Here is a 26043-nt window from a genome sequence, read left to right as displayed (position 1 = left end):
TCACAATGGACTTAAAACATATGGAAGCCTGCACAGCTGCCCTTTGTCGACAACCATTACATTTGACACCATAATATCAACAGGTATTATGTAATGTCGACATCTTCAGAATGAGGACAACCACAACAACATTGACGGACCATGTCAATGCTCAAGTTTAGGCAAAACCCTAAAATTTCTATTGTCGACATTCTGACTGTCGAAATTTCATATGTCAGCATAATGGTGATTGCAGGTGCCAACATAATGAGAACAGACACAGCGGTATCAAACGTTTGAATGTCGACATTGTATTGTCGACATGCCTACATCCCGCTATGAAAAGATGTATTTCTTTGAAACTGGTTTTCCCTTTTTTTTTTTTTAGTAACTTGGCACCCCATTATACCTGTTGCAGTAAGGCTGTGTGCACATCACTCTACATGTGGAGCAAAAACACTTCATCTTGGACTGAAGAGTGTGAAATAATGAGGGTGAAATAGTCTGTAAGTGGAAATTATTAGCATTAGTCCTGGCCAGGGTATAAGTAGCGGCCTAGGGCACTGACTCAAAGAACCATTTAAATTAGTGAGAAGTTTGTTTTCAATTGGATTACTACGCTCCCTAAACTCTCCATTGTTTCAACATAATTATAGGTCATAGATACAGTTCAGGAAAACTACACACTGAACTATATATAGTTTGGGTTTCCGCAAAGTGTTCATAATTTCAAATCAGAAAAAAGTCTGGAACCTGATGTAATACAACTGTGTGTATACTTGGTTTTGTTTTTATAAAACACAGGTCTTCTATGCTTCTCAAGCAAGGCAGATAAAGCCCTGACTCTGTATATTCTCTGATATATGGTGGCGCCAACACCTGGGCATTGCAGAGTATATAACTGGGTAAAATAGGGGTAAGTATTGCTGCCTTGCAGAACTGAGGACCTGGGTTCAATTTAGACCATTGTTTGATGTTCATTCCCAGCTTCTGTGGGTTTCCGTGTTTCTGCCATGGGTCACCGGGGGTTAGATACTGATGTAAATGATGACATTCTGCATCATTACTATTACAGACACTAACAAAACTGAAAACCAGAGACCCATGGTGTGAGGTTATAACGTTGGTGAATGAGTTGGGTTGCTATCGCTTGAAGTAGTGGTTCTCCTCTTTTTACGAGCATCATTGTGCCATTTACATAAGACGCAGAATAGTAGTGTTTGTTTTCAGAATCCACAGGTTCCTCTCCCTCGACACAGTACTTCATAGAACATAGCAAGGGGTCAAACAGCAGAAGCCATCGTGTCTGACAATCATGTTCTCTATTGGGTATTAGAGCGTCACTTAAATTATTAGTGTTCAAAATGATGTCTTCACCCTATAACAGTGATCTCATTGCCACGGGCAGGATGGATTAATTTTCTATGGAAAAAAAAAAACCAAACATCTGCAACGCAGAGAAAAATGAGGTGCTTCCCTGAGGCCTGGCACCGGCAGCCAGAATGCGGTGCGCTCTACAGACGCCTGCTGCTTTGAAGTGGTTCTTTATTATAAAAATAAATAAATAAAGATGCTAATTTGCCAAAATAAACATGACCTGGTTGTGGACTGACACACCTTGTGTACATCATGCAAAACACAAATGCTTTTAACAATTCAGCTTCTCTCCGAATAATTATAGGCAGCGCTCATTAAGAAATACAAGCTTTCCCCTATATCCTGTACAAACACTGCTGGAGCCATTTGGCTTTTGCGAGAGCTTTTTCAGAATGAGCCTCCAGCACTGACAGTTACATCGGCGCTGAGGAGGAAGGGCCGGGGGCAGTAATGAGTAGTTACACAGATTGGTCCCCCATACATGCCATCACATTCAGCTGCGCAAGTTACAAATGAATGCTTTGTGCAAGTCCCAGCTTGAAGAACCAATAGTATCAGAAGTCGCTCTCCTACTGACACATACAAATCTAATTACTGACATATTCCTGGGAACAAGTCATAGAACAGATTGGTTATAAGGACAGTAGGTGGATTATTGTTCACTTATTATCCTCCACATTCCAACTAGCACAAGACAAAGAAAACAGTGTAACCCAAAGTCATTATACCCAGAACTCTATCACAGCTTCAGACTTTTTTAAAGGGGCCTGTCAAGAGCAAAACTACATAACTTTAAATGTAGTCATGTTTCGATTACGTCAGTGCCCCTCATCTAAAAACGGTTACATACACACTGTATGCAAACATTATTTTTCCCCAAATTAATGTAAACGTTCTGCAACACAGTCATTTTCACTATAATGTGGCTATTAAACTATAAATCATCCAAAGGCAGAGGTTCCCAAACTTGGTCCTCAAGGCACTCGAACAGTGCAGGTTTTAAGGATATCCAAACTTGAGCACAGGTTGTATCTCAGTCAATTTGATTTAACCATCTGTGCTCAACAATGGATATCCTTAAAACCTGGACTATTAGGGTGAGCAGAGGCGGAGTTTGAGAACCACTGCCCTAAGGCAAGCCATTCGTTGTAGGTTACTCACTAAACCACTACTCCCACATGATGGTGATAAATATGGCACAAGGACTATAGCACAGTCAGGCGTTCTGTACACCATATAGTAGGCACAAAAGATGGGAAGGGGGGGGGGGCAGACGTGAGGGCAGGGATAAAGCCAGAAACTTTAGCAAATATATATTAATTTTATAGTTCACACATAATGCAGAGAACAGATCAGGCCCTGCCCCAGTGGAGCTTACAATCTGTGCTAATAATATTTTGTCAGAGGCCAATTAATCGACCAGTTAGCTTTTGCATTATGGGAGGAAACTCTGAAGAAGCCAATGTACACACGAGGACATACAAACTCCACACAGATAGTATTGCAACCTCACAGTGCTAAGGTCATGAGTTCAAACCCTACCAACCACTGCGCTAACAGTGCTGTCACTACAGGGAGGTTAGGCTGCGGGGAGGGAAGGTAGGCACTCTATACATCACTCCCCCAGAAGAGAATAAAAAATCCATAGACACTAATGGGACAGTGCCCCCTTACAGATATCTGAAACACAGGAACGTCATTGTTCAGTTTATTAAAAGCGTTCAACAAAAAAAATAATATATATATATATATATATATATATATATATTGCTTTTAGGTTTCAGTAAAACGTCCCTTTAACATTCTGTGATTAACAGTGTACAAGCGCACTATTGTCCACGCATACAGGAGTTTAATTAGCCAGTGACAACAAAGCAGCTCTGGAAATTTCACAATATAGTTTGGGAGCCAAGAGTCACTGCAGATGGGCCTCACCCAAGCCCTGGGCCATTGTGAGGCTTCACCTTCCCTGCTTTGAAGCTTCTGCCCTTGTGATAGGAAACAATTACATTTAATGATGTCAGTGATAATAATAAGTGCTCCTGGTTGAGTTTTTGCTTTAATGAGGGAGTGATTTACGAGTCTGGAAAGAGATTGAATGTCAGGGCTGTCAAACAAAAAGTGTCAAGTGCTTGCCCCAACTCTATTCTAATCTGACCAGAGGCTGCAGAGAAAGGGGCACGATGGAATTTACTGAAGATCTCCAACAAGTGATAACATAATATATTGTATTGCATATATGTAACCGTGCAACTCCATACAGCGTGCAGTAATACAACCTATAGTGGCCATTGCATCAAAACAAAAAACACAGATCACTGTACTTGTCTATCAAATTTAGGGCACAGTCTGAGTTAGGCTTTACTCAATTAAGCCTGATACCACAGGCGTAAACCTGTGCCCTGCACAAGCGTTTTCAAACAGGACTATATTTGGATACCATGGTTCCCATTGTGCAATGTTACTTGGGTTTGGGACGGTCACTTTTTAGTTTTACTGACCACTGCCTGCTCTATTCACTTGCTTTAACCTTAAGAGAATGCACTGGGTAAACCTAAGTGGTATCCAAAAAAACCCAAAAACCCTATAACATTTTTATTCCTCCTTGTACTGTATAAGGAAAAGGTTCCCAAACACACAATCCTCAATGTTCCCCAACAGTTCAAGTTTTAGAGATATCCATGGATGAACACAGGTGGTTACATAAAATTGACTGATGTACTAATTAGGCCACCTGTGGTCAAGCATGGATATCCTTAAAACCTTGGCAAATCATATTTATCGCTCTGCACTGAATCCCTTCATGATGTCAGAGTAGGAGGTGCTGTACTGAAAACAATTAGAGAGGAAACCTCTAAGGTAAGGACGTTTCAATTATACAAAAATACATTTGCTTGCACGGCTATAAAACGCTTGTTATTCTGGAATAATACTGTAAATGGTCTATGCATAATTCTGAATACCTGTATTTGACAAGAGTCAGGGCGATGAGACACTTTGGGGAAGAGAAGAGGGGAGTTACAGAACCGCAGAAGGAATGTTAGCAGCGCTGATCTCCAAAAAACACATTTCTAAATAAACTGGCTGCAAAAGCCGATGTGAAATGTATTTATCAGATCTTGGAAAGTTTAGGATGTGATAAAGACGACCTGTTCCTTCTTTGTAGTGTCGGCTCCCTCCTAGCATACAGCAGTTTTTATCTCTGCAGAGCCCTGATGGGCAAAATAGATCACTGCTTTAAGAGTAGAGCGGATCAAAGACGAGAACATGACGACCGAGCCAGGCAGCAGAAAGTAACCGTATATCTTATAGGCACTGCAAGATTAGATATCAGGGCACACATTATAACATACCCCCAGGCTACAACACAATATAGAGACAAGGAGACCTTGGGAAAAAAAAAAAGCCCAAATAAAATAAATATTGAAAACTATTTTGCTACGTTAAAAGTAGTTGAAAAGCTATAAACAAGTGAAAGGGCAGAAAGCGAATGGGGGAAACCTCGGATTAAGGGCTCAGTTATATCCAGAGCCTTATAATGGGCTTCTATGCCCTATCAATTCATCCTAACATATTTTTGAAACCATCAGTTGTTGCCAAAGCGACGCAGAACAGTACATGCGACATCTAGACACAACGCGAGTTTGGCCCCCAACCCAGGACACTTTTAAGGCCGCAAATTTCATCTGCCTCCGAAAACGTTGTGTGGATTTGGCTACTAAAGATAAATACAGTGGTGCCATGAAGATGAAGCCATCTATCTAGCTTTGTCCATTGGATATACTGGTTCCAGTTAAATACAATTCGCATACAACTATGGGCCTCATTCAGACCCACTCACGAGCGGCTGTCCGCTCGCAAGTGGGTCGATGGTGTGCACTGCGCATGCGCACGACGGAGGGAGCTCCGTCGTGCGCATGCGCGAGACGCGACGAGCGAAGGACTTTCCTTCGCTCGTTGTGTCTGATCAAAGGGGGCGTGCTGTCGATGTTGATTGACAGCACGCCCCCTTTGGTGGGCGTGCCAACCAGACGGAGGCGTTCCCAAGGGAACGCCTACCATGAGAAGCCGGCCCCACTGACATCACTAGTGATGTCAGTGGGAGTGATTTTGGCTCTGATAGAGCCAAAATCACTCCTGGCCTTGCGGTTGATAAACTCAACCGCAGGCTTCTGGTCGCACTGGCGATGGTCGCAATGGTCAAGACCATCGCGACCATCATCCTGCACGCTCGTATAGGCTGTGGGTGGTGACCCACAGCTATACGAGCGTCCAGGAGGACGCTCCATATTTATGGAGGTGGGCCCTGATTCAGAGCGAGCGCTCTGGTCAGAGCGTCCGGCTCTGAATCAGGGCCTATATCTCTTGAAGCTCATTTACATTGAGGTCTGGAACCCATGAGGTTAGCACCGATACAAATCTAAAGCCAGAAGGTGCAGCGGCAGACAAATTACGTCGACAGGTTGTTGGTTATCTGCATTTTTCCATGGACTCTACTGAATTCTGGCCCAGTCCAGGTGTAGCATTCACCAACATTCACCATTTCCCATGAAGACATTTGAGGCCTTAATACACCCATGCACACCCCTAAACTGCAAGTGGCAGCCACCAACTTGCAAAAACTGGAAGAGTCCAATGAAAGTAGCCGTATGTGTACAGCAAACTCCCAGCTAAAGGGTCCTGGGAGCACAAGCCCCCAGGTCAATGGATCCAAGGCTCCCTTCAATCTAATATGGATTTATTTCATGCAACTTAGCATCCAATGAATAAATGTATAGCATGTGTATGTTCAGGCACTTCTAGCAGATCTGTGAAGATGAATCAGAATTTTGCAATGGCTTGGCTCCAAAAGATGTGGCAACTTCAGCTTTGCAGGAGTGCCATGGGCCTGATAATGTATAGTTAGTCCGATAAATAGAAAGCATTCACATTAGTTCTCAGTATACGGGAGTCACGCAATGCTCATACGTAACCACAAGACAGAGGAAAAGTCCTGCATACAGGAAATAAGAGTGAGGACGCCTGAAGTTCAATTCCTAATGCTGGGTACCCACTAGGTCGACCTGCCGACCTATCTAACGATTGGCATCCACCCGATGTGTCAGGCCTGACGTCACAATTGAGTGGGCATTTAAAATTTGTCCGCCCAGTAGAGCAGTCACTCACCGCCGGGTCCCTGCAGCACTTGTACAGGCGATAGGCAGGTGGCCCGTACACACCGGTAGATGCACCAATATATCTGCTGTGCTGTGATAATATACGTCTGAACGGCGTCGTTCATAGACATATCGGGGTACACCCTCGCCGACGCACTCACGATATATCGGACGTTCGATTGAACGACCGATATTATCGCCCAGTGTGTACCCAGCTTGATAGACGAATCAGGAATAAATTAAGATGCACAGAAGCCATAGGAAGCTTCAGAAGCATTTCCTCTCTTCCCAAGCCAGCAGGATGTAGACAGCGAAATAAAAGCTCACAGGACCTCATTCAGAGTCAGTCGTTGCGGCCGCACGGTCGTACGCCACCGATGTTCGCTATACTGCGCATGCGTAAAGTTCGCAATGCGCGTGCGCAAACTAGCCGCTACGATCAGAAATTTCTCTCTCCTTGAACACAGCCAGGTCGGTAGTTTGAGTGACAGATTGAGGCGTTTGTGGGTGGTAACAGGGGAGGTGCTTGAAAACGGGGGAGTGGAGATCCGAACGCAGGCGTGCCTAATTATGCGAACGGCGTTTTATGGGAGTGCATACGGTTTATGGGAGTGCATAATTAACAAAGTAGCGTCATGGCACATGTGACATGGGAGGTTTTCACACTGACCTGATCGTAGAGCTTAAGAGAGCGTATGGTCAACTTTAAGCTCTACGACCAGTTCCGATGGTCTCGATTAATCCTTATATGCCTGGAGATGACGTGCAATGCGTACGAGAAGGGGGCGTATTTTTTTGAATTACGACCGCTTCCTCCCCTTGGTCGGCCAGCTACCGATCCGAACTTAGGGACGCAACTTGCGAGGGAATCATTTGCATATCCGGCCCCTTTTCCAGTACGACTGTGCGGCCGCTTCGACCGACTCTGAATGAGGTCCCCAATTCAGTTTGCCGCATGATACTGCAAAACACCCTACAAATGTCATACAGAAATAAATCTGGTGGAAGCAACTGTTCCTGTATTGTGCATTAAACATGTGTTTAGCCAGCAATTAAGCGACAACCAGATGAGGGGCTGAGCACAGTCTACACTAATCTCCACAGTGTAACTGGAGTGAAGCCATCTTCTCATGTTAAAATAAGGCAAAAATATTGTAAAATGTAAGAGTAAATATTTAGATATGTTCCACCCTTAATCTAAACAGAGCTCTTTCCGTGTCACTAAAATATATGGTTTGGATTTTAGAGTATTTTTATCCAATGACAAAAGCATTTCATTTGCGTTTACTAAGCAAATATATAAAAAAGAATAAAAAAATCTAAGACTTGATGCTATAGAAAAACAATCACAAAAAAACAAAAAGTATATGTAGAAGATTGTATAATACCAATATACAGTGAACTAGGGGCAGATGTAACAAGCTGATTTTTACATAAAATTATGCAGAAATGGCAGTTTCTGCATAATTTTATGTATTGTTGCTATATACTATGTCACCGCAACAGCTGTCCCTGCGAGTTCCCCTTGGTACATTAATAAAAAAAAATTCAAAGATGGATATATAATAATATATATAATAATCGCGGCAGTACCAAGGTGCACTGTAGGTGTGTGTAGGAGCAGGGCCGAAACTAGGATTTTTGTCATCTGGGGCAAGACAGTAATTTGGCGCCCCCCCTGGTAATTCCCCCTTAGTAATGTCCCCTGCAGCCGTGTCCCTATAGTAATGCCCCCTGTAGGAGTGCCCATATAGTAATGCCATATGGTAATGTCCATATAGTAATGCCCCTGTAGGAGTGCCCATATAGTAATGTCCCTATAGTACTGCCCATATAGTAATAGCCCTGAAGTAGTGCCCATATGGTAATGCCCTCATAGTAAAGCCCCTGTAGTAGCGCCCACATGGTAATGCCCCTGTAGTGCCGCTTACACACACACACAAAAAAAACAAAAAACTTAAACCCCGCTCCTACGTCTGCCGCCGTCCGGTCTGCCCGGCTGCTCCTCGGAACTCTGAGAGACACGTCATGACGTCTCTCCCATAGTGCCCGCAGGGAGAGCAGGAAGCTGGAATTCTGGAGAGAACTCCAGCCTTTGGCTACCGCGGCGCTGCAGGGAAGGAGCCGGGCACCAGTTGGTAATAACATCTCAGCGGGCATCTCGCTTGGAGACCCCCTGAGGCGCGGGGCTAGAGGACATTGGCAACGAGTGCAGCAGTGGACGTGCACCTTCAGCCCCCCCCCCCCCCCCTAGTTGCGGCCCCGGTAGGCGACCCCTTAGGCAGTACCAAGGTGTATGTAGCTATAGCGCGTATTTTACAATTCACAAATGAGGACTGGGGACTCACTTTTTTTTTGCCGGCCAATGCCGTGGCTCCTGGTTAAATGATTGATGTATACGCTGGCCCAGCTGCAGGGAGAACTAGAACAGGGGGTGGAGCCAACAGCAGCTCATATGTGAGGACTTCCCCGATGCGCAGACTGTCACTGTGTCCCTACCCTCCGGAGTGAAGACTGCGGCCGGGCCCCTGGTTTGAAGACAGCACCCGGTAACAAGAAGGCACCGTGGACCAGACAAGACACTGCACAATGTGTGTCTGCACACCGTGGGACAGGTGAGTGTATAGCGGGTAGCGCCACGGTAGTGAAGCATCGGGTGGGGGCTGGTTAGGCGACGGGGGTTTGGCTACAATGTGCAGCGTTGGCGGTTCTGGAAATATTTCAAACAGGGTCTGGAGGTGCTGACGCCCCTCCTGCTGTTTGAAGGCGGAGATCAGGCTCACATTGAGGAGCAGAAGCCAGCAGCAGGCTGGACGGAGACATAGTGACAATAGAATGAGGATGGAGAGTACTGCAGCGCACCTGGCCCCAGCAGTCCTCGACTTTCTGCCTTTTAATCCCCGCTTCCTCTCCACATCTAATACATAGTGGTACCCACCCAGCCCCTTCTCCTGACCTGGCTTACTCCTGTGGTCCCTAGCTCCCCCTCCTCCTGTACGTTGGCTCCCTCCACATCTAATACCTGGCACCCAGCCCCTTCTCCTGTCCCTGCTAACTCCTCCAGTCCCCAGCTCCCTTCCACCTATAATCTCTGACCCCCCCCCCATTCTTCTTGTTCCCTGCTCCCCACCTCCTACACCTGTCCCCGGCTCTCCATATCCTACACCGCTCCCCACCACCTGTAATCTGGCTCCCCACCTCCTACACCCAGTCCCCACGACCCCACCTCCTACGCCCTGTCACCGGGTCCCCACCTCCTTCACCTGTCCCCGGCTCTCCATATCCTACACCGCTCCCCACCACCTGTAATCTGGCTCCCCACCTCCTACACCCAGTCCCCACGACCCCACCTTCTACGTCCTGTCACCGAGTCCCCACCTCCATTACCTGTCCCCGGCTCTCCATATCCTACACCGCTCCCCACCACCTGTAATCTGGCTCCCCACCTCCTACGCCCAGTCCCCAGGTCCCCACCTCCTACGCCCAGTCCCCAGGTCCCCACCTCCTACGCCCTGTCACCGGGTCCCCACCTTCTACACCTGTCCCCGGCTCTCCATATCCTACACCGCTCCCCACCACCTGTAATCTGGCTCCCCACCTCCTACGCCCAGTCCCCAGGTCCCCACCTCCTACGCCCTGTCTCCGGGTCCCCACCTCCTATGCCCTGTCCCCAACTCCGCCTCCCACACATCGAGAATTCAAGGGGTCATAAGGACCTGCAGCATGAGGGCAGCCCTCCCCATCCAGCTCACACAGAAAAATATACAGAACAGTGCACAGCTAGAAACAGAGAATTCTTTGAACATTTTTGTTCAAAGGGAAGCGTAGAAAATCTTTTTTAGGTATTTTTTTAAAATGTATTTCAATTTTATTGGTTTGTGGTTTTTTTTATAAAATGATGCAGAAAGTACAGTTACTGCATCATTTTATGTATCACCGCTATGTAAGAACAGTCTAAAGCAGAAAATTTCACAGACATCTCCTGCAGAAGACTAAAGGGGCCTATCCATTAGCAGATAAATTTGAACGATGAATGATATATCGTTCAGTCGTTCAATTTATCTGTCATGGATAGGCCCTGAACGATGACAGATGCGCACTCCCGCGGGCGACAAATTCTCTCCAACATGTTGATCAATTATCGCTGACAGATATTAGAAATATCTGTCAGTTTATAAGTGGTCAACGACGAATGATATTTTTAATGAAAATTAATATAAACATTAAAAAAAAATCCACTCCCTGAATGATGTCATGCAATATTGTTCATCGTTCATAAAAATCTGTCATGTACATGACAGATATCTGTCACCGTAGCCCAAGGAATTTTCAAGGGATAAATCTTTTGTCTTTCATCGTAGAGAAAGATCTGCTAATGTACAGGCCCTTAACTACCACAGCAGACTGCAGTCCTCATAATTGTCAATGGGTACTGAAATCTGACATCTATGTACAAAACTTAGGCGTATGTGGGTTAGTGTGGGGGCATGTGGGGAGGTCTGAGGGGCATGTGGGGAGCTCTAAAGGCTAAATTATGACGGGACCCAGAAATGGTCAGGTAGGATCCCATTTTTTTTTTTATTTTTTTTTTAACGTGGCGGGTCCTTGGGACCCACATATTGCTGCTCAGCGTGATCACTGCCAGGGTGTGTGTAGGAGACCCCATAGTCTCCTTCACACATACCCCAAACAGTCCCAATTTGACAGGATGAAAGCCACGCAAGCATGTGGAAGATATACAATCTCCACACAGTTAGGGTCAAGGCGGGAATTGAACCCAAGACCTGTGCTGTGACGCAGTAATGCTAACTACTATTGCATCAATGTACTAATGTTGGTAATGATAGTGTATTTAGTAACACTGAAAATAAAGGGGACTTAAAAACACAAAAAAAAAAACTAATTTTCATTAACAAAAGAAAAAACAAAACAAAACACAGCTTAGACTATGCCTAACAATTAATTATATAAAACTTGAATAATATTTAACATTCTGACCTATGGACACGTTGCAGAAGCCAGGAACCACAGTGTCGGAACCTTTAATGTTAGTGACTTTTAGGACATTTCTAAAGGTACTATTTACTATGTACAGTATATTGACTGACTGGCTGCTTATACTGCTATTTGTGTATGTCACCACAATACACACCGCTCCCTAGCAGCTGGGCAGGCCTCTGTCTACCTTTAGCTGACACCACTGGATTATGCAGCGAATGTCCCCCCGGGGAACTCGTCAATCTTAATCCCTGTTGATCACCGTCTAGCATTTGACACATTCAATAAAAAAAGTCTAAAAACAGCTCCTGTAAGGTTTTACGTGGATTAGGTAAACATGTTCTGATTGGTCATACATAATTATATGACAATTAGCATCTCAGTGTATTACTGGGAATTGTCCGATTTGGAAGCCCCTCTCACTTTGTGATAAACTGTATAGTTCACCGTCACATTGCTTATCGAGAACTATGCTCAAGTGGAACTGAAGGTGGGATGTGTGCGATAAACTTAAATACCCGAAACTTATGTGTAGGGTTGTTGGGTTATCTGAGCAAATTGCCATCAGAGATAACTGGATTGTTCAACTATAGGGTACTTAAAATATCCCAGGCTGGGTTTGCAGTCTGATTGATAGATTGGTGCTAAGACAGTTACATCCAGCACCCTCAGATGGAGGGCCTGGCCAAAGAGGATTGCTCACACAGAGCTACAGGACACGGTCAGGGGAGGAACAAAGTGCTGAAACCATGAACGTTTTTCTTTTATATTTTAAAAAAAATAAACACCTAAATGTTATTGTTTGGTAAAGAAATATTATTCAAAGTATCGTTGTTTGATCTCCCGGGTGTGCTGGACTATACATATCAATCATCCAGCACACCACCAACTCACCAACGACTATAGCGAACCTAGAAACCTGGTCAATATCGACGAGGTTGGCCTGCATCAAAGGGCGATGGTCGATATCGACCATATGTGCCCGCGCATCGCAGGTCATTGGGCACCGAAAAAATGCACAATATGATCGATATCATTATCGTTCATATCGTCCATTTTAATTGTACCGTGTGTATGCACCATAAGATTTCTAACATGCCAGAAACTGGAACACTGCCCCATTATAGTCTGTGTATATGTAACGTTATCCTACAGCAATATACAATTTGGTACCTCTCCACCACCAATAAGGATTTAGTCATTGTATAGATAAAGATTATGGCTATTTCCCCCAAAACCCCCCACAAGAATAATCCTAGTAATGAACAGGGTATATTTACCAAATGAGCACAGTATATTGTACGGAGTCTCCACACTCTGTGACTAGCTATTTTAGGTGATTATAATTATACATTACCGTAATCTTATAAAGTCACATCTGCCCAATGTTGTCAGATGATGTGATTTGTCTGGGTGTAACCATATAAAATATAAACAAATCTGTACTTCTGTCTTTGTACCATGATCTGGAAGACACGTCTTGCTTGTTCGGAAACCATGGCCCTTTTAAAATGTCAATTATGATTATGTCAACGTACTTAGATGGATTACTGCTAGCTGTCTTGTGGTTATGCCAAAAGAAAGTTCTACCACAATAACGAGCGTCGCGTTACAGAGAGCTCGTATCTCACATCTGATGGCACGCCCTTTTAAAAATGGATTAAAGGGGGAATACACAAAACTAAACATGATTTATATGAAAAAAATCTCATCAGTAAAACTTACAAATCTCTATTTAAGTTACATGGATGTTAGAGCTGAATATATTGGACATGAGTAATTCAAGACTTTCAATTGGATGCCATATAATAGTCTGTACATGCATTTCCGCATACGTTTGGCTTGAGCAAAATAACCTGCTGTTTTGTCATACTCAATGCAATGCTGCTTACTTGTGTTTAACGGAATGGGCATGTAATGCCGGCGGCTGTCGTGATACCTCCCGTCAAAATACCGACAACGGCATCCTGATGGTCGGATAAGTATACTTTCCCTCCCCCCTTCCCCTCCCTTCTTGTAGCCTTACCCTCCCCATCCTGTACCCTAACCATCCCCGGTACCCCCCCAGTGGTGCCTAACCCTTAACCTCCCCCCTTAGGGGTGCCTAACCCTAACCTCCCCAAACCTAACCCCGCTGCGCTCAATAAACATAACCTTCCCCCGCGGCTAATGCTAAGGGCGCCCAGGACTTACCTCATATGGGCTGGCGTCCTTCAGCGTTCCGGCATCAGTATTTCTATCTTAAGTTCCAAGTCGGGATTTGGATGACGGTATTGAGACCGGCGCCATCGCAGCCGCCGGTCCCATAACTGTAACCAGTGTTTAACATGCGTTAAAAAGAGAAATGGTGCATGTCACAGCCTAAACTCTGACCTCTACTGAATTCTGGTCCAGTCCAGGTGGAGCATTCACCATTTACAAATTAAGACATTTGAGGCCTTAATACACCCATGCACACCCCAAAACTGCAGCTGGCAACCACCCACTTGCAAAAGCTGGAACAGTCCAATGAAATCAGAACTACCTGGGAGTATGCTGTACACATACGGCTAAAGGCTCTGGATCCAAGGCTCTCTTCAATCTAATATGGATTTATTTAATGTATCTTACAGATGTGTCCGCTTGCATCTTTGCTGCGTATGCGTCAAAACATACCAAGCATGGGGCGAAGCGTGCGCCCGCAAGCAGATACACGCACTGTGTTCGCTCCCACGACTCCATAGGATTGCATTGTGCGATAGAGAGCGCCATAGTGTATCCATTTCCAATATGGCCGGACTGCTAGAGCAAGTTGCTGGATGACATGGGAGGCCTGTGGAGATGACCGCATATATAGTTGCACAATGCTCATCTGCAGAGTTGATTTTTAGATCAGGCCCGGTCAATTTATAGTGGATCATTCCCAGGCATCAACACCTAAGCTTAAGCTACACGTGTAATCAATGTGTGTCTCTAGCATAAGTCAATCCCAAATAAGAACACATTATTAAAAAGGGTCCTGGCTATCTCAGTCACAATATTAGTAAAGAAGACTCCTAAGAGTCTGATCGCCCAACTCCACCCGAGGCACGGCATCATTCTTCAGTTTGACCACACATGTTGCTGGCTAGGTTTGAAGAGATCCAGAATTTGGCTCGTAAGCTGGATCCCTTCCCGGCCTGTTAGCGCAATATAATATAGCCACGCACACACCAACAGAAGTCCTCTGCCAATCACATTTGTCACCATGCCCAATAATGAGCCTATCAAGCATCTCAGTCATTTGTGCTGGAAACATGCCACAGACCATCCTCACTGGATTAAATGGACTGGTGTGCTCACATGGGGGGAGATCTATCAAACCTTGGAGAGAGCTATAGTACCTACCAACCAATCAGCTTTTAACGGTCATTATTCAAACAGTTAGAAACCGATTGATTGGTACTTTAATCGCTCTCCATTTTGTCTCTCTCCAAGATTTGACATATCTAACCCATGACCTGTAACCAGCATCCAGTGGAGGCTGACGTCCATTTTCTAAACTGCACTAGTACAATGACAGACCCGGACTGGTCACTATGACAATCAGCACATTGTGGAATATAACCAAGTACCGTTACATTAAGCATGTCCAAATGACTTTCTGAAAATAAAGTGGATAACTAGCGCTACGCACAGTTCTGGGAAAATGTATTTGTGGAGTCATTTCCCTCATAGCCAGGGGAAACAACAAACATCTTGAGCAAAAACATTGTTTGAGTGAACTGACAATTAGTCAAAGACCCCTCTACAAAGGGAAACCGGAGTCAAAACAGTAATCCCACTAACTTAAAAGCAGAGAAAACAAACTACGCTCCTCGTTTTGTACTGTAGCATAAGTCAGACCCCGAGACAAACAGCTGAGAAGGAAATGTAGCGCGGGTGGGAATGGCATTTCTGGGTTAGGATATCTCCCGCTGGGAAGACATTGTATAGAAGGGGTATGTTTATCATAATGTGCCACGGTCAGGATAAGGAGAATTTCTACAGTACAATGGAAAAACAAGTGAATGGCAAATCTACATACATGCTATATCAAAAAAGCGCTGGACAATTTTACTTCATTATTCCGGAAAAGCCCAGATCAAATCATTTTATCAGCACGGGTTGGATTAGTCGCAGTGTCATGATAAAATGAGGGTGCACGCTCGGCCCCTATGCAGAGACAGCTACCAATTTGGTGGGCATAAATAATAGGGAGCCCACCGACAGGAACTAGTGACATCACTTTGAGGTCAGGGGTGCAGTTACTTACAACAAACATTTTACCGTGACAACAACTGTAGGGAAGAAAAATAAAACGTAATCTGAAGTCCGTAGGAAAACGTACAACAGGACGGAGCAGATGTGGGCAGAGATGAGTGCTAGCAGCAGCCAGGAATGTGCGTGCAAATGGATCAAAGGCTTCCTGCTCCGCAGATGAAGAACTGCAATAATACTCTGCAGCCGTGTAACGGAGCAAGTTCCCACTGCAAACTGCTTTTATCTGGGAGAAGCCAGATATACTGTATATTTAGATGAGATAGATTATTATAATCTATACATATCTATATCTCTATAGTGTTGCCGCTACATTGCGGAGGTGCTGGAGTTCCCCCAAGCTCTCCTCTCAGTAACTATAGGTGCCGTGCTGGTAGTGGGCAGGCTGTTTTATCTGGGCGCTGCTAAAAGGGCAGTGCGCATTTTGCCCCTTTAAAAATCAGAGAGTAAGTAGCGCACCACTGAAACAGCCTAGCGGGAACACGTACACACACACACACATTATAATATATAAATACATACGTTTAATTTATAGCAATTAATCAGGGAACATATAGATGTGTCCACATGGTATACAATCGGGAAACCGGCTGCCTTAATACCGACAGCCGGCTTCCCGACTGTCATATGCCGGCGAGGGATGAAATGCCGGGCGTCTAGATGTAGACGCCCGGCATTTCCCCGACGCCCGGAGACCAGTGCCCAGCATCCCGATCAAAGGGATGCCGGGCGCTGCGAGCGGATAGCCACGGGAGGGGGGGGGGGTTAGGTTTAGGGCACCCCCCCAGAAGGTTAGGGTTAGGCTAGGGGGAGGGAGGCTTAGGGTTAGGCACTCCCGGGGGGGACTTAGGGTTAGGTACCCCCCCCGGGGGACTTAGGTTTAGGTATCGGGGAAGGGGGGTTACGTTTAGGCACTTAGAGGGAGGATTAGGGTTAGGCACTTGGGGGGGGAGGTTAGGGTTAGGCACCCCTAAGGAGGGTTAGGTTAGTTTGTACTTACCATAGCGACGATCGGGATTTCCAGCGCTGTCAGGCTTCCGCTGCCGGGAATTCTGTTTTTGTCGGCCAGGCGCTGCCGGGAATCGAACCGCCGGCCATGCACTTTGTATAAATGTGAGTGAGAATTGATGTTGAAATGTTAGATGTTCCTGTGTAATATAATGAAGTGGGGGAGGAAAACCTGGAATTTGATGAATTAGGGGGTATCTGTGTAAAGGGTGGTATCACACAAGCTGCTTTCACGTCGCCAAGTAAAGAGACTTAAAATACGTCAGAGCAGGAAAGTGCCAACCAGAAAAAAGTTTTACATAACATATGAGCAGTTTCTAAAGAAGATGTGTAATCTCGTGTGACAGGAGCAACAAAACAAACTGAAGCATTTGATTCAGCTGTTTTCCTGCTGGACAGAAACACTGCTCACAGCATTTCAGAGTTTTCCATAGAGCCTCTGACACAATAAGCAGAGGATTCAACTCCGTAGTACAGTTCTCTCATGAGCAGGACAAAATGGTAACATGTACAGATGTGCCCTGCTACATCTTTGCTCCATACGCCATGTAGCACGCCATGCTATTTGCGCCCTGTCGCGCCACTGCTTGGCATTCTAGGTCGCATCATGCTGCAATAAGGCGCAACGTAACGTATTGAAAAGCTGGAAAAGCCAGAGCATGTAATACAACATTCTGTCCACCAGATGTCGCTTTTCCTAAACTGCACAGTGCATGCGTCAAACAGCCAACAAAGCTTTTGTAGCACAGTCTGCCAATTGCCACCTACTTGCTTGAACTTTCGAAGTACCCTCGGGAGGAGGGAGATCAGAGGAAAGAGGTATGCGAGATTGAAGTCCCATCTCACTGCCAGAGTGTCCACAAGGGTGGCTGAGGGGTCTCTGGTCCTGGACCCGTACCTGGGGACCTTGTGGTTGTGATGTGAGGCCATGAGGTCTACGTCTGGCAGGCCCCATTTGTCCACCAAGATTTGAAAGACATGCGGGTAGAGCGCCCACTCTCCGGTGTGTATGTCCCGATGGCTTAGGAAGTCCGCTTCCCAGTTGAGGACTCCGAGAATGAACACTGCCAAGATTGCTGGTAGATGACATTCTGCGAAGACCAGAATGTTTGCCACTTCTCGCATGGCTGCCCAACTTAGTGTGCCTCCCTGATGGTTGAGGTATGCTACTTTATTTGTGTGGTCGGACTGGATCTGGGCTTGCCTGTCCCAGAGAAGGTCTTGCTCTGAACACTGCTCAAAGCTCCAGAATGTTTATTGGCAGATGACTTTCCTGGGATGTCCACCATCCCTGAAAGGTCTGACGACTACCGCACCCCATCCGCGAAGTCTGGCATCTGTCGTGAGAAGTTCCCAATTTGGAATCCAGAAGGGGCGACCTTTGTCCAGACGGGACATCTGTAGCCACCATGAGAGGGAAAGCCGAACCTTCGAGAGAGGACGATCGTCTGGAACCGGATCAGATGACACAGTCCGTTCCACCGGCAGAGAATCAGTTGCTGCAAAGGCCTGGAGTGGAACTGGGCGTATTCCACTATATAGAAGGTGGACACCATGGGTCCCAAGACCTACATTGCTGAGTAAATGGATACCCTCCGATAGTGGAGCAAGCTGTGTACATGCAAATGTAGGGTCAAAATCTTGTCTGCTGGCAGAAAGATCCTCTGTATTCGAGAATCTAGGAGTGTCCCCAGATGCATCATCCGCTGTGAATCTGCTAAGATTAAGAGGTCATCTAGGTATGGCAGGATTCTGACTCCCTGGCGTCAGAGGTGTGCCACCATAACTGCCATTATTTTGGTAAAGACCCGAGGGGCTGTTGACAGACCAAAGGGTAGTGCCCAAAACTGGTAATGTTGCTGCGGAACAGCAAACCGTAGGAACCACTGGTGGGTTGACTTAATAGGTACATGCAGGTACTGTATGCATCCTGAGTGTCCAGAGAAACCATGAAATCCCCAGGCTCCATTGCCTTGACAATTGATCATAAAGTCTCCATAAGGAACTTGGGCACTCTGATAAAGTTGTTGAGGGATCTGAGATTTAGAATAGGCCGATGAGACCCATTCGGCTTTGGAATCAAAAAAAGGATGAAATAAAAACCTATTCCTCTCTGAGCCAAAGGAACAGATAATCAACCCCCCAGGGCCTTGATAGGGTCTGATCGGGAACCTGTATGAAAAAATTGCTGGGGAGGACGCCTCAAGAAAGTGAGGGCGTACCCGAGAGACCACTTCTCGTACAGAGGCGTCTGTTGTTTCATGCCAAGAGTCGGCATATTGAAGTAGTCGGCCTCCCACCCTGGGTTTCCCCAGGAGGAGGCCCGTCCCATCAGGCGGAAGGTTTGACGTCAGGCTTGGAAGCTGGACGTCTGGCTGACCAAGGATGCTTGACTCGCGGCTTGGTGGTCTTAGACAGCCTGGGAAAAGACAGTCCTCTTGTCCAATTCTGCGTCAAACAGACTGTCTCCACAGAAGGGTAAGGATTGAAGTGCCTTCTTGGATACAATGTCCGCCTTCCAGGACCGTAGCCAAAAGACCCGGCGTGCGACTACCGAAGTCGCAGATGCCCGAGAGGTAAGGGGTCCAGTATCCAACGCAGCTTCTCCCAAGTAAGAGGCCACTTCCTGAATATGGGAGATATAGGCCAGTTGTTCCCTGGTAGCATCTGATGGCAGGCTCTCTTCCAGTGCCCCTGCCCATCCTTCGATAGCCTTAGCCACCCAGGCCGCATCCATAGCTGGCCTAGTGATAGCGCCAGAAAGAGAGTAGACTGACTTTAGACATGTTTCTAGCTTTCTATCCGTGGCTTCCTTAAGGGAGAATGTAGATGGTAATGGCAGCGTAGATTTTCTAACTAAGCGTGCCACATGTGAATCAACACTCCTTAGTAAGTAGAGGGTAAAAAGACGCTAGTCTCTTTGGGACCTGGAACCGCTTGCCAGGAGTACCCCAAGCTTCTCCCACAAGCTCAGTGAGCTGTTCTGATTGAGCAAATTCAGCCTTAACCACCTTCTGACGTTTAAACAACAGGGTTTTAGGTGACGGTTCATCATCCTCTATATTTAGGATTAATTTAATCCCCCTCACTAAAGTAGGAACATCCACTGTTGATTGACGGAGCTCCTCATCAGAGTGTGACTCGGAGAGCCTCCTCAGATGATGCGTCAGAATCCGAAAGCTGGGTGGACTGAGAGGCTAATACAGTCCGCCTATGTGCTTTGGTGGCCAATGGTCTTCCCCCATCTGTAACTTTTGCTGAGAGGCGGCATATTCTGATGGGCATAAACATCCATCCAAAGAGACTGCATAGGGGATACAGGCATTGTAGGTTGTAACAGCTGAGGGTACCCCATGGTAGGAGGCCGCATCGGAGTTGATAAACGATCCACTAGCTGCGTCATAACCTGGGATAAGGAGGACACCCAGGGTGGTTCATATACCGGGGCTGGTAATGAGGACTGGTGAGTAAATCTATAGCAATTAGTACACAAACCATCCTGTATGGAATCCTGAAGGGACAAGCTGGCAAGACAGGATTTGCATGCAACCAGCACAGGGGCCTTAGCCTCCTGTTTATCCTTATCTACAGAAAACATAGGCAGTAATAGCACACAATAAGTGTAAAGATAACAATGCAATGTGACAACCTTCACAAGTAAATGTGAAGTACTATTGAACTCCTACACACCTGGTAGTTGAGGGTTAAGGAGAAGCAGCAGTGATAGGAATAACTGACAGTCAGAAAGTTAAAGTGCATCACCACAGCAGAGCTAGCACAAGTCACATACAATGCATCTAAATATAATTACAATGGGCTATGAATCAACTACTACTAATAACCTGGCCCATGAGGAGAGGTATACAGGGAGACTGGACTCAAAACTCCTGAGACCAATAGCTTCAGCAGAGCACTGAATAATTGTTATGGAGTGTCTCATATAGGTAGGAGATGGAGGATGGAGATGGAGGATGGAGATGAAGGAGCAGCCCAGAAGCGGGAAAGCTCTTAATGGAGGGATCGCAGTCTGGGCTGGGGGAGGGGCTGCCAAGGGAGAGGCTACCTCCCCTGTGATGCATTAACTCCCAGGTGCGCTGGCCTCGTGAATAATGCTTACTCTTAAATAACAAAAAATAAATAAAAAAATAACTTAAACATAAAAGCTTGGCACTGCTGTAGCAGTTCCCCTGTTAGAAAAGGTGAAAACGTATCCTGCCGCACCAAACACAAAACGGTCTGCCTGCCTGTGGCTGGGGTATATATGAAGGAGGAAGGATGCATCCTGGGAGCTAAAGCTTAACTGTTTGGTGCCCGGACCGCTCCGACCTCACACACCCCATGATATCCCTGCGGATCCCCCTATGGACCCTGAAGAAGAAACACCTTATACATCTACTGAACGGTGACATCACCACTTCAACACAACTGCTTAACATATTATTGGCATTTAAGCATAAGGTAAAAAAAAAAATCCACCTTGGTAGATGTAAACAAATTGCACAAATAAAGATCAATAATAATCATAACAATGAGCCTGTTGCTAATAGATGTGACGACTGCGGTGTCACAAAATAAAGGACAAAACAAAAATGGAACAATGAAGAAACAAAATGGTGCCACAATTCTGCAGTATATTTGTACACACAGTTACATGCATATACGTTAAGTAGTGGGTAGGGAGGGGGCCAGTTTGGGAGAGATTATATTCTAAAGGGGTGGTGGTAGTGGGGAGGCATAGGAGGAGATGGTAGCCTTGGAGAGAGATCAAGTACTGACCAATTAGCTTCTGTCATTTTTCAAGCAGCCTGTAAAAGTGCAGTTAGAAGCCGATTGGCTGGCACTTTCGCTCTCTCCAAGGATTGATACATGTCCCCCACAGTCTTTAAGGCAGTCGGGGGGAGGTGGTCTGGGTTACAGAAGAACATAGGGATCATAAAACCAAATGAATGTTCAATGCAGTTGATAAATTAAATAAGAACTAAACAATGTTTTTTTATTACACAAATATATATATATACATACATACATACACACACACAGAGATAGATATCTATCTATATGCACACACACAGGTGTGGCACTCGTCCATTAGAAAACTCCATTCACAGTTTTAAGTTGAGTGCTGCACCTAATGTATATTTATTGGATTTTTTTGTGAAGGCACAGTCTGCAGTTTTGGATTTGTTGCTTTGGAGTGCCGGACCATGTGCTGCTAGATATATATTATATTATATATATATATATATATATATATATATATTAGATTGCAGCATTGTATTACCTGTGCTTGTAGTTCGGCCTTTACTATAGCGAATAAACCCAGCTGTATAAGCAGATTCTTATTCTACTATCGTCCAGCATACACTGCAATATGCTCTGTACAATTACAGACTAAGTGAACATAACAATACAGTACAACACACAATGAAACAGAAGGTCGTGCTCGCTAGAGCTTACAATCTAAAGAAAACCTAGATGATGCATCTCAGGCAATAAGAGCGCTGTGTTCCTTAATATGGGAAACTCTTGAGGCAGCTTTGTTCATATGAAAAGGCTGCTGCTGGGAACAGGCTGAGACGTCTGATAACCATCTGATCACAGCAGCTGGTGTTTGCCAAACATACACCCTGGTCAACTGAACAGACAAAAAGATCAGAGGATCAAACATCTCTTGTTTTACCTTGAACCATGAGCATGGGCTCTTTTCCACCACCATGTGCCAGCATCTCCTTGCGATAGCGCTCTCCCATCACCCTAAAGACAAGACAGATCCTGTTACTGCCACCTGCATGCTCCGTTCCCTGGAGGATGTGCTGGGACAGTCTCATGTCTCCTGACTGATACCGATATAGGGAAGCCTGCCACCATGAGACAACGACGTCCTTCATTCTACAGCGGAGCATAAGACTCCCTGACATTTCCAGGTGCACAACGCTGAACGATATCCAGCATAGTGTATAACAAAAATGTTCACTAGAGTTTAATCTACATTATATTGGATAATCTAAACACTTTTTGACCCCAATCCCCCTGAATAATTCTAGTTCCCATATAAAACAAGGCAAGGCACACTTTAGAATCAAGGAGTATTTCTCCATTATTTACTTCAATAAAGGTCACCCTTTCCCAGCACCAGTTCTTAGAAGGGACCCCCTCTATTAGGACGACACTCACTGTCCAGGTACATGAGTGCTGACCTCTGCTGGCTGGCCTCCGTAATAATAATCTATAGGCTCTGGAAAAGAGAGAGAGAGAGAGAGAGAGAGAGAGAAGAGAGAGAGAGAGAGAGAGAGAGAGAAGAGAGAGAGAGAGAGAGAAAAACAAGAGAAAGAAAGAAAGAGGAAGAGAGAAAGAAAAAGCGAGAGAAAAAGAGAGAGAGAGAAAAAGAGAGAGAAAAAGAGAGAGAGAAAAAGAGAAAGAGAGCGCGAGCACGCAGGAGAGATTTGTCACACAGCTATAAACTACCACCTTGACTGGGTGGTAGTAACACACTGCCAATCTGCCAATGCTGGCTATCAGTTTTAGCCATGAGAACCACAGTAAGGTGCTCAGGAGATAATTACAGGGGTAGACATGCATGAGATGTACAGGAGCCCTGCTGAACTGAGCAAACCGCAGCAGCCCTGGGGAAAAGCAGGACCGGTGGTGGTACTACAGCTTTTATAGCACACAAAGCAACACAAAAGGAGGATAGACAGAAAATCAAAGGAGAGTAAAGCCCTTACCGGTCAAATGGGTCTTTCATGAAGCACTGTTTCCACACCATAGAGGCCACAGCCCGGGACATCAGGTACGAGTAATATTTGGCACCATATCCCACCAGATGACTAAATCGCAGATGCCAGGCCTGCCGCAAAACAATTAGAATTATGTTAAATTAAACTGTTCAGTGGTTGCTGTGTAGTTTATAGAAAACGGTGCTTGGTACAAACGAAGCCGAAAATGTTGAACACATTGTTGTAATTCAGTTAATTACATTGAAGTATTTTATTTCAGTTAACCCTATAAAGGCTGAGACATCAAATAACATATATAACAATCATGGTACAATTAGTGTTGTGTTAAAATGCAAATGTAGAACCAGGACTAAAACTAACCCCCTAATTAGCAGGAAAAACGCACAATAAACAGGAGCTTTAGTGAAAGCCTTAATTGTAGCAGTACATAGTCTTCATAAAATAAATTGTGCATGCATGCCGCTTAAACCTTTTTATTTATTGCAAATTTTCTTGGGAAACTACTTGAAATTAGGAGCAGCAGGCACTGGTTATATATAATGGTCTCTGTTCTTGGGTACTGCAGACCACGACCGACTAATCACCAGAATCAGGGGAGAGAAAAGATTCAGGAAGTACCTCAGCGACGTCACTGGTCCTCAGCAGCTTAATATGCTGCATTCTCAGGTTTCTGCAAATAAGCTTATACCCCTTTTCCACTGGCCAAAATGTACGGGTTATTGCTGTGTCAACCTGGGTAGCGACTCAGTAGAAAAGGCTCCTAGGACAAAAACCCCCCAAATTTCTTCCCAGGTCTCAAGCAGGGTTTTACGCAGGTAGAACCCTGGTCAGGCTCAGTGGAAACGGGTAACCCAGGTCTTCCAACCTGGGACCTGTTTACCTCATGGTGATTGGCTGGTATTCGGAAGCTGTCACCAGAGAGGAAGAGATTACAGCCTCATCGTATGGTCCGGACCTTTCCGGTTTTTATCCCATTCCCGCTTCATAAGGGGTGGCTGTAATCTCTCCCTGCCCGGTGACAGCCTCCCGAATGACACCTTCCCCCCTGGAAAGGACCCCCTCCACTGGTCGCCGGTCCGCTCCGGTCTGGCGTTCAGGGGAGATCTGGAGTTTCCGGCGCTTGGTGATGACATAATCTCCAAGTGCCAGCATTGCACCCGTGTGAACGGCGCAGACCCGGGATATACACATCTGTACATGACTGTTCAAAGACAGCGCTTGCCATAAAATCTGCAAAATCCTATTTTTAATGTTTGTAAAACACAATCTGTCTCTGTCCGCTGCACAAACCCACTGAAACGTAGCATGTCAGGAGGTGTGAGAGTAAACATGGGAGGCATTAAGATCATGTCCTGCATGCATCTTTAATGTTCTGGCTGTTGAAAGATCTTGACATGTTCCATATAAACTAGGACATGGTTTCCAGTGAAGAAGAAGTAAAAAAAAAAGAAGGCGCTTGGGGGTTAAAACGTGCACACTCAAGAAATATATATGTCTTTTAGCTGAAGGTTACATTACACAGGTAATACAGGCTCAGCGGAGTGAAGTCTGCATAATTATCTGTAACGCCATACAGATGTAACAACCCAGGGAAGGATGATGAGGACATTTAATAAGCTCATTTGTGAAGAACTGCCGAGGGCTTGTTATGTGCCATGTACCGGTCATGTCACTGCCTGTTCTCTGCGCTCAGTAGCTAAAGCTGATCGCACTGTGTGATGGATTGCCCTCCAGTATGACTCCCTATGCTCAACCTGACATTAATCCAAAATTATTACATTCTCAACGGAAATGCCAGTTTCATTTGCAAATGTTACAAGCTAACTGTAATAAAACAAACCTGTTTATTCTGTTATCACTGATCTTCGGTATTTAAAAATATATATTTTTGCAAAGGGCACTCATCACCTACACAAAGTGAGAGCAGCCATTTATACCAGGCACGATACACACATATATAGTGTAATACAGTGGTTCCCAAACTTTTTTGAGTCAAGGCAGCCTAATGCATCAGGGCTGTTTTCACGGCACTCCAAGTTTATGTTTATTATTGAGAAATTCAGGATTTTTTTTTTAGTAAAGTACAGTAGTAAAGTGAAGTAAATTGTGCTTACCTGTCATCCTTAGGGTCAGTTATGTGGTGCTGGACAGGTTTGCACTTGTTTGCCCACATATGTATATTACATTGACTATAAATCATTTTATTTGGTGTTGAGCACCATCCTGAGGCACCCCTGCAAGTGTCCTGAGGCACCCCAGGGTGCCAGGGCGCACAGTACGGGGAACCACTGGTGTAATATTACACACACACACTATATATATTATATACATATATATATATATATATATATATATATATATATACACACACACACATATATATATATACATACATACACACACACCCGTTCAAAAGTTTGGGATCACTTAGAAATTTCCTTATTTTTGAAAGAAAGGCACTGTTTTTTTTTCCCAATGAAGATAACATTAATCAGAAATACACTCTATAC

At 45.2% G+C, this 26043-nt stretch overlaps 1 protein-coding gene across 1 annotated transcript in view; it reads right to left on the bottom strand.

Annotated features, from left to right (window-relative positions):
• MIPEP (mitochondrial intermediate peptidase) overlaps positions 1-26043 on the bottom strand; it is a 110937-nt gene that overhangs the window by 1666 nt on the left and 83228 nt on the right. Inside the window, exons 17-18 of the mRNA XM_088458542.1 lie at positions 23522-23643; positions 22477-22550 (exon numbers count right to left, since the gene is read on the bottom strand). Coding sequence (XP_088314668.1) covers positions 22477-22550; positions 23522-23643 — 196 coding nt within the window. The remainder of the gene's footprint in view (positions 1-22476; positions 22551-23521; positions 23644-26043) is intronic.

The sequence above is a fragment of the Taudactylus pleione genome, unplaced genomic scaffold, assembly GCF_031769625.1.
Source record: "Taudactylus pleione unplaced genomic scaffold, aTauple2 ptg000842l, whole genome shotgun sequence".
Classification (NCBI taxonomy): domain Eukaryota; kingdom Metazoa; phylum Chordata; class Amphibia; order Anura; family Myobatrachidae; genus Taudactylus; species Taudactylus pleione.
Note: the sequence above shows the minus strand (reverse complement) of the source record. Positions and strands in the feature narration are given on the sequence as shown.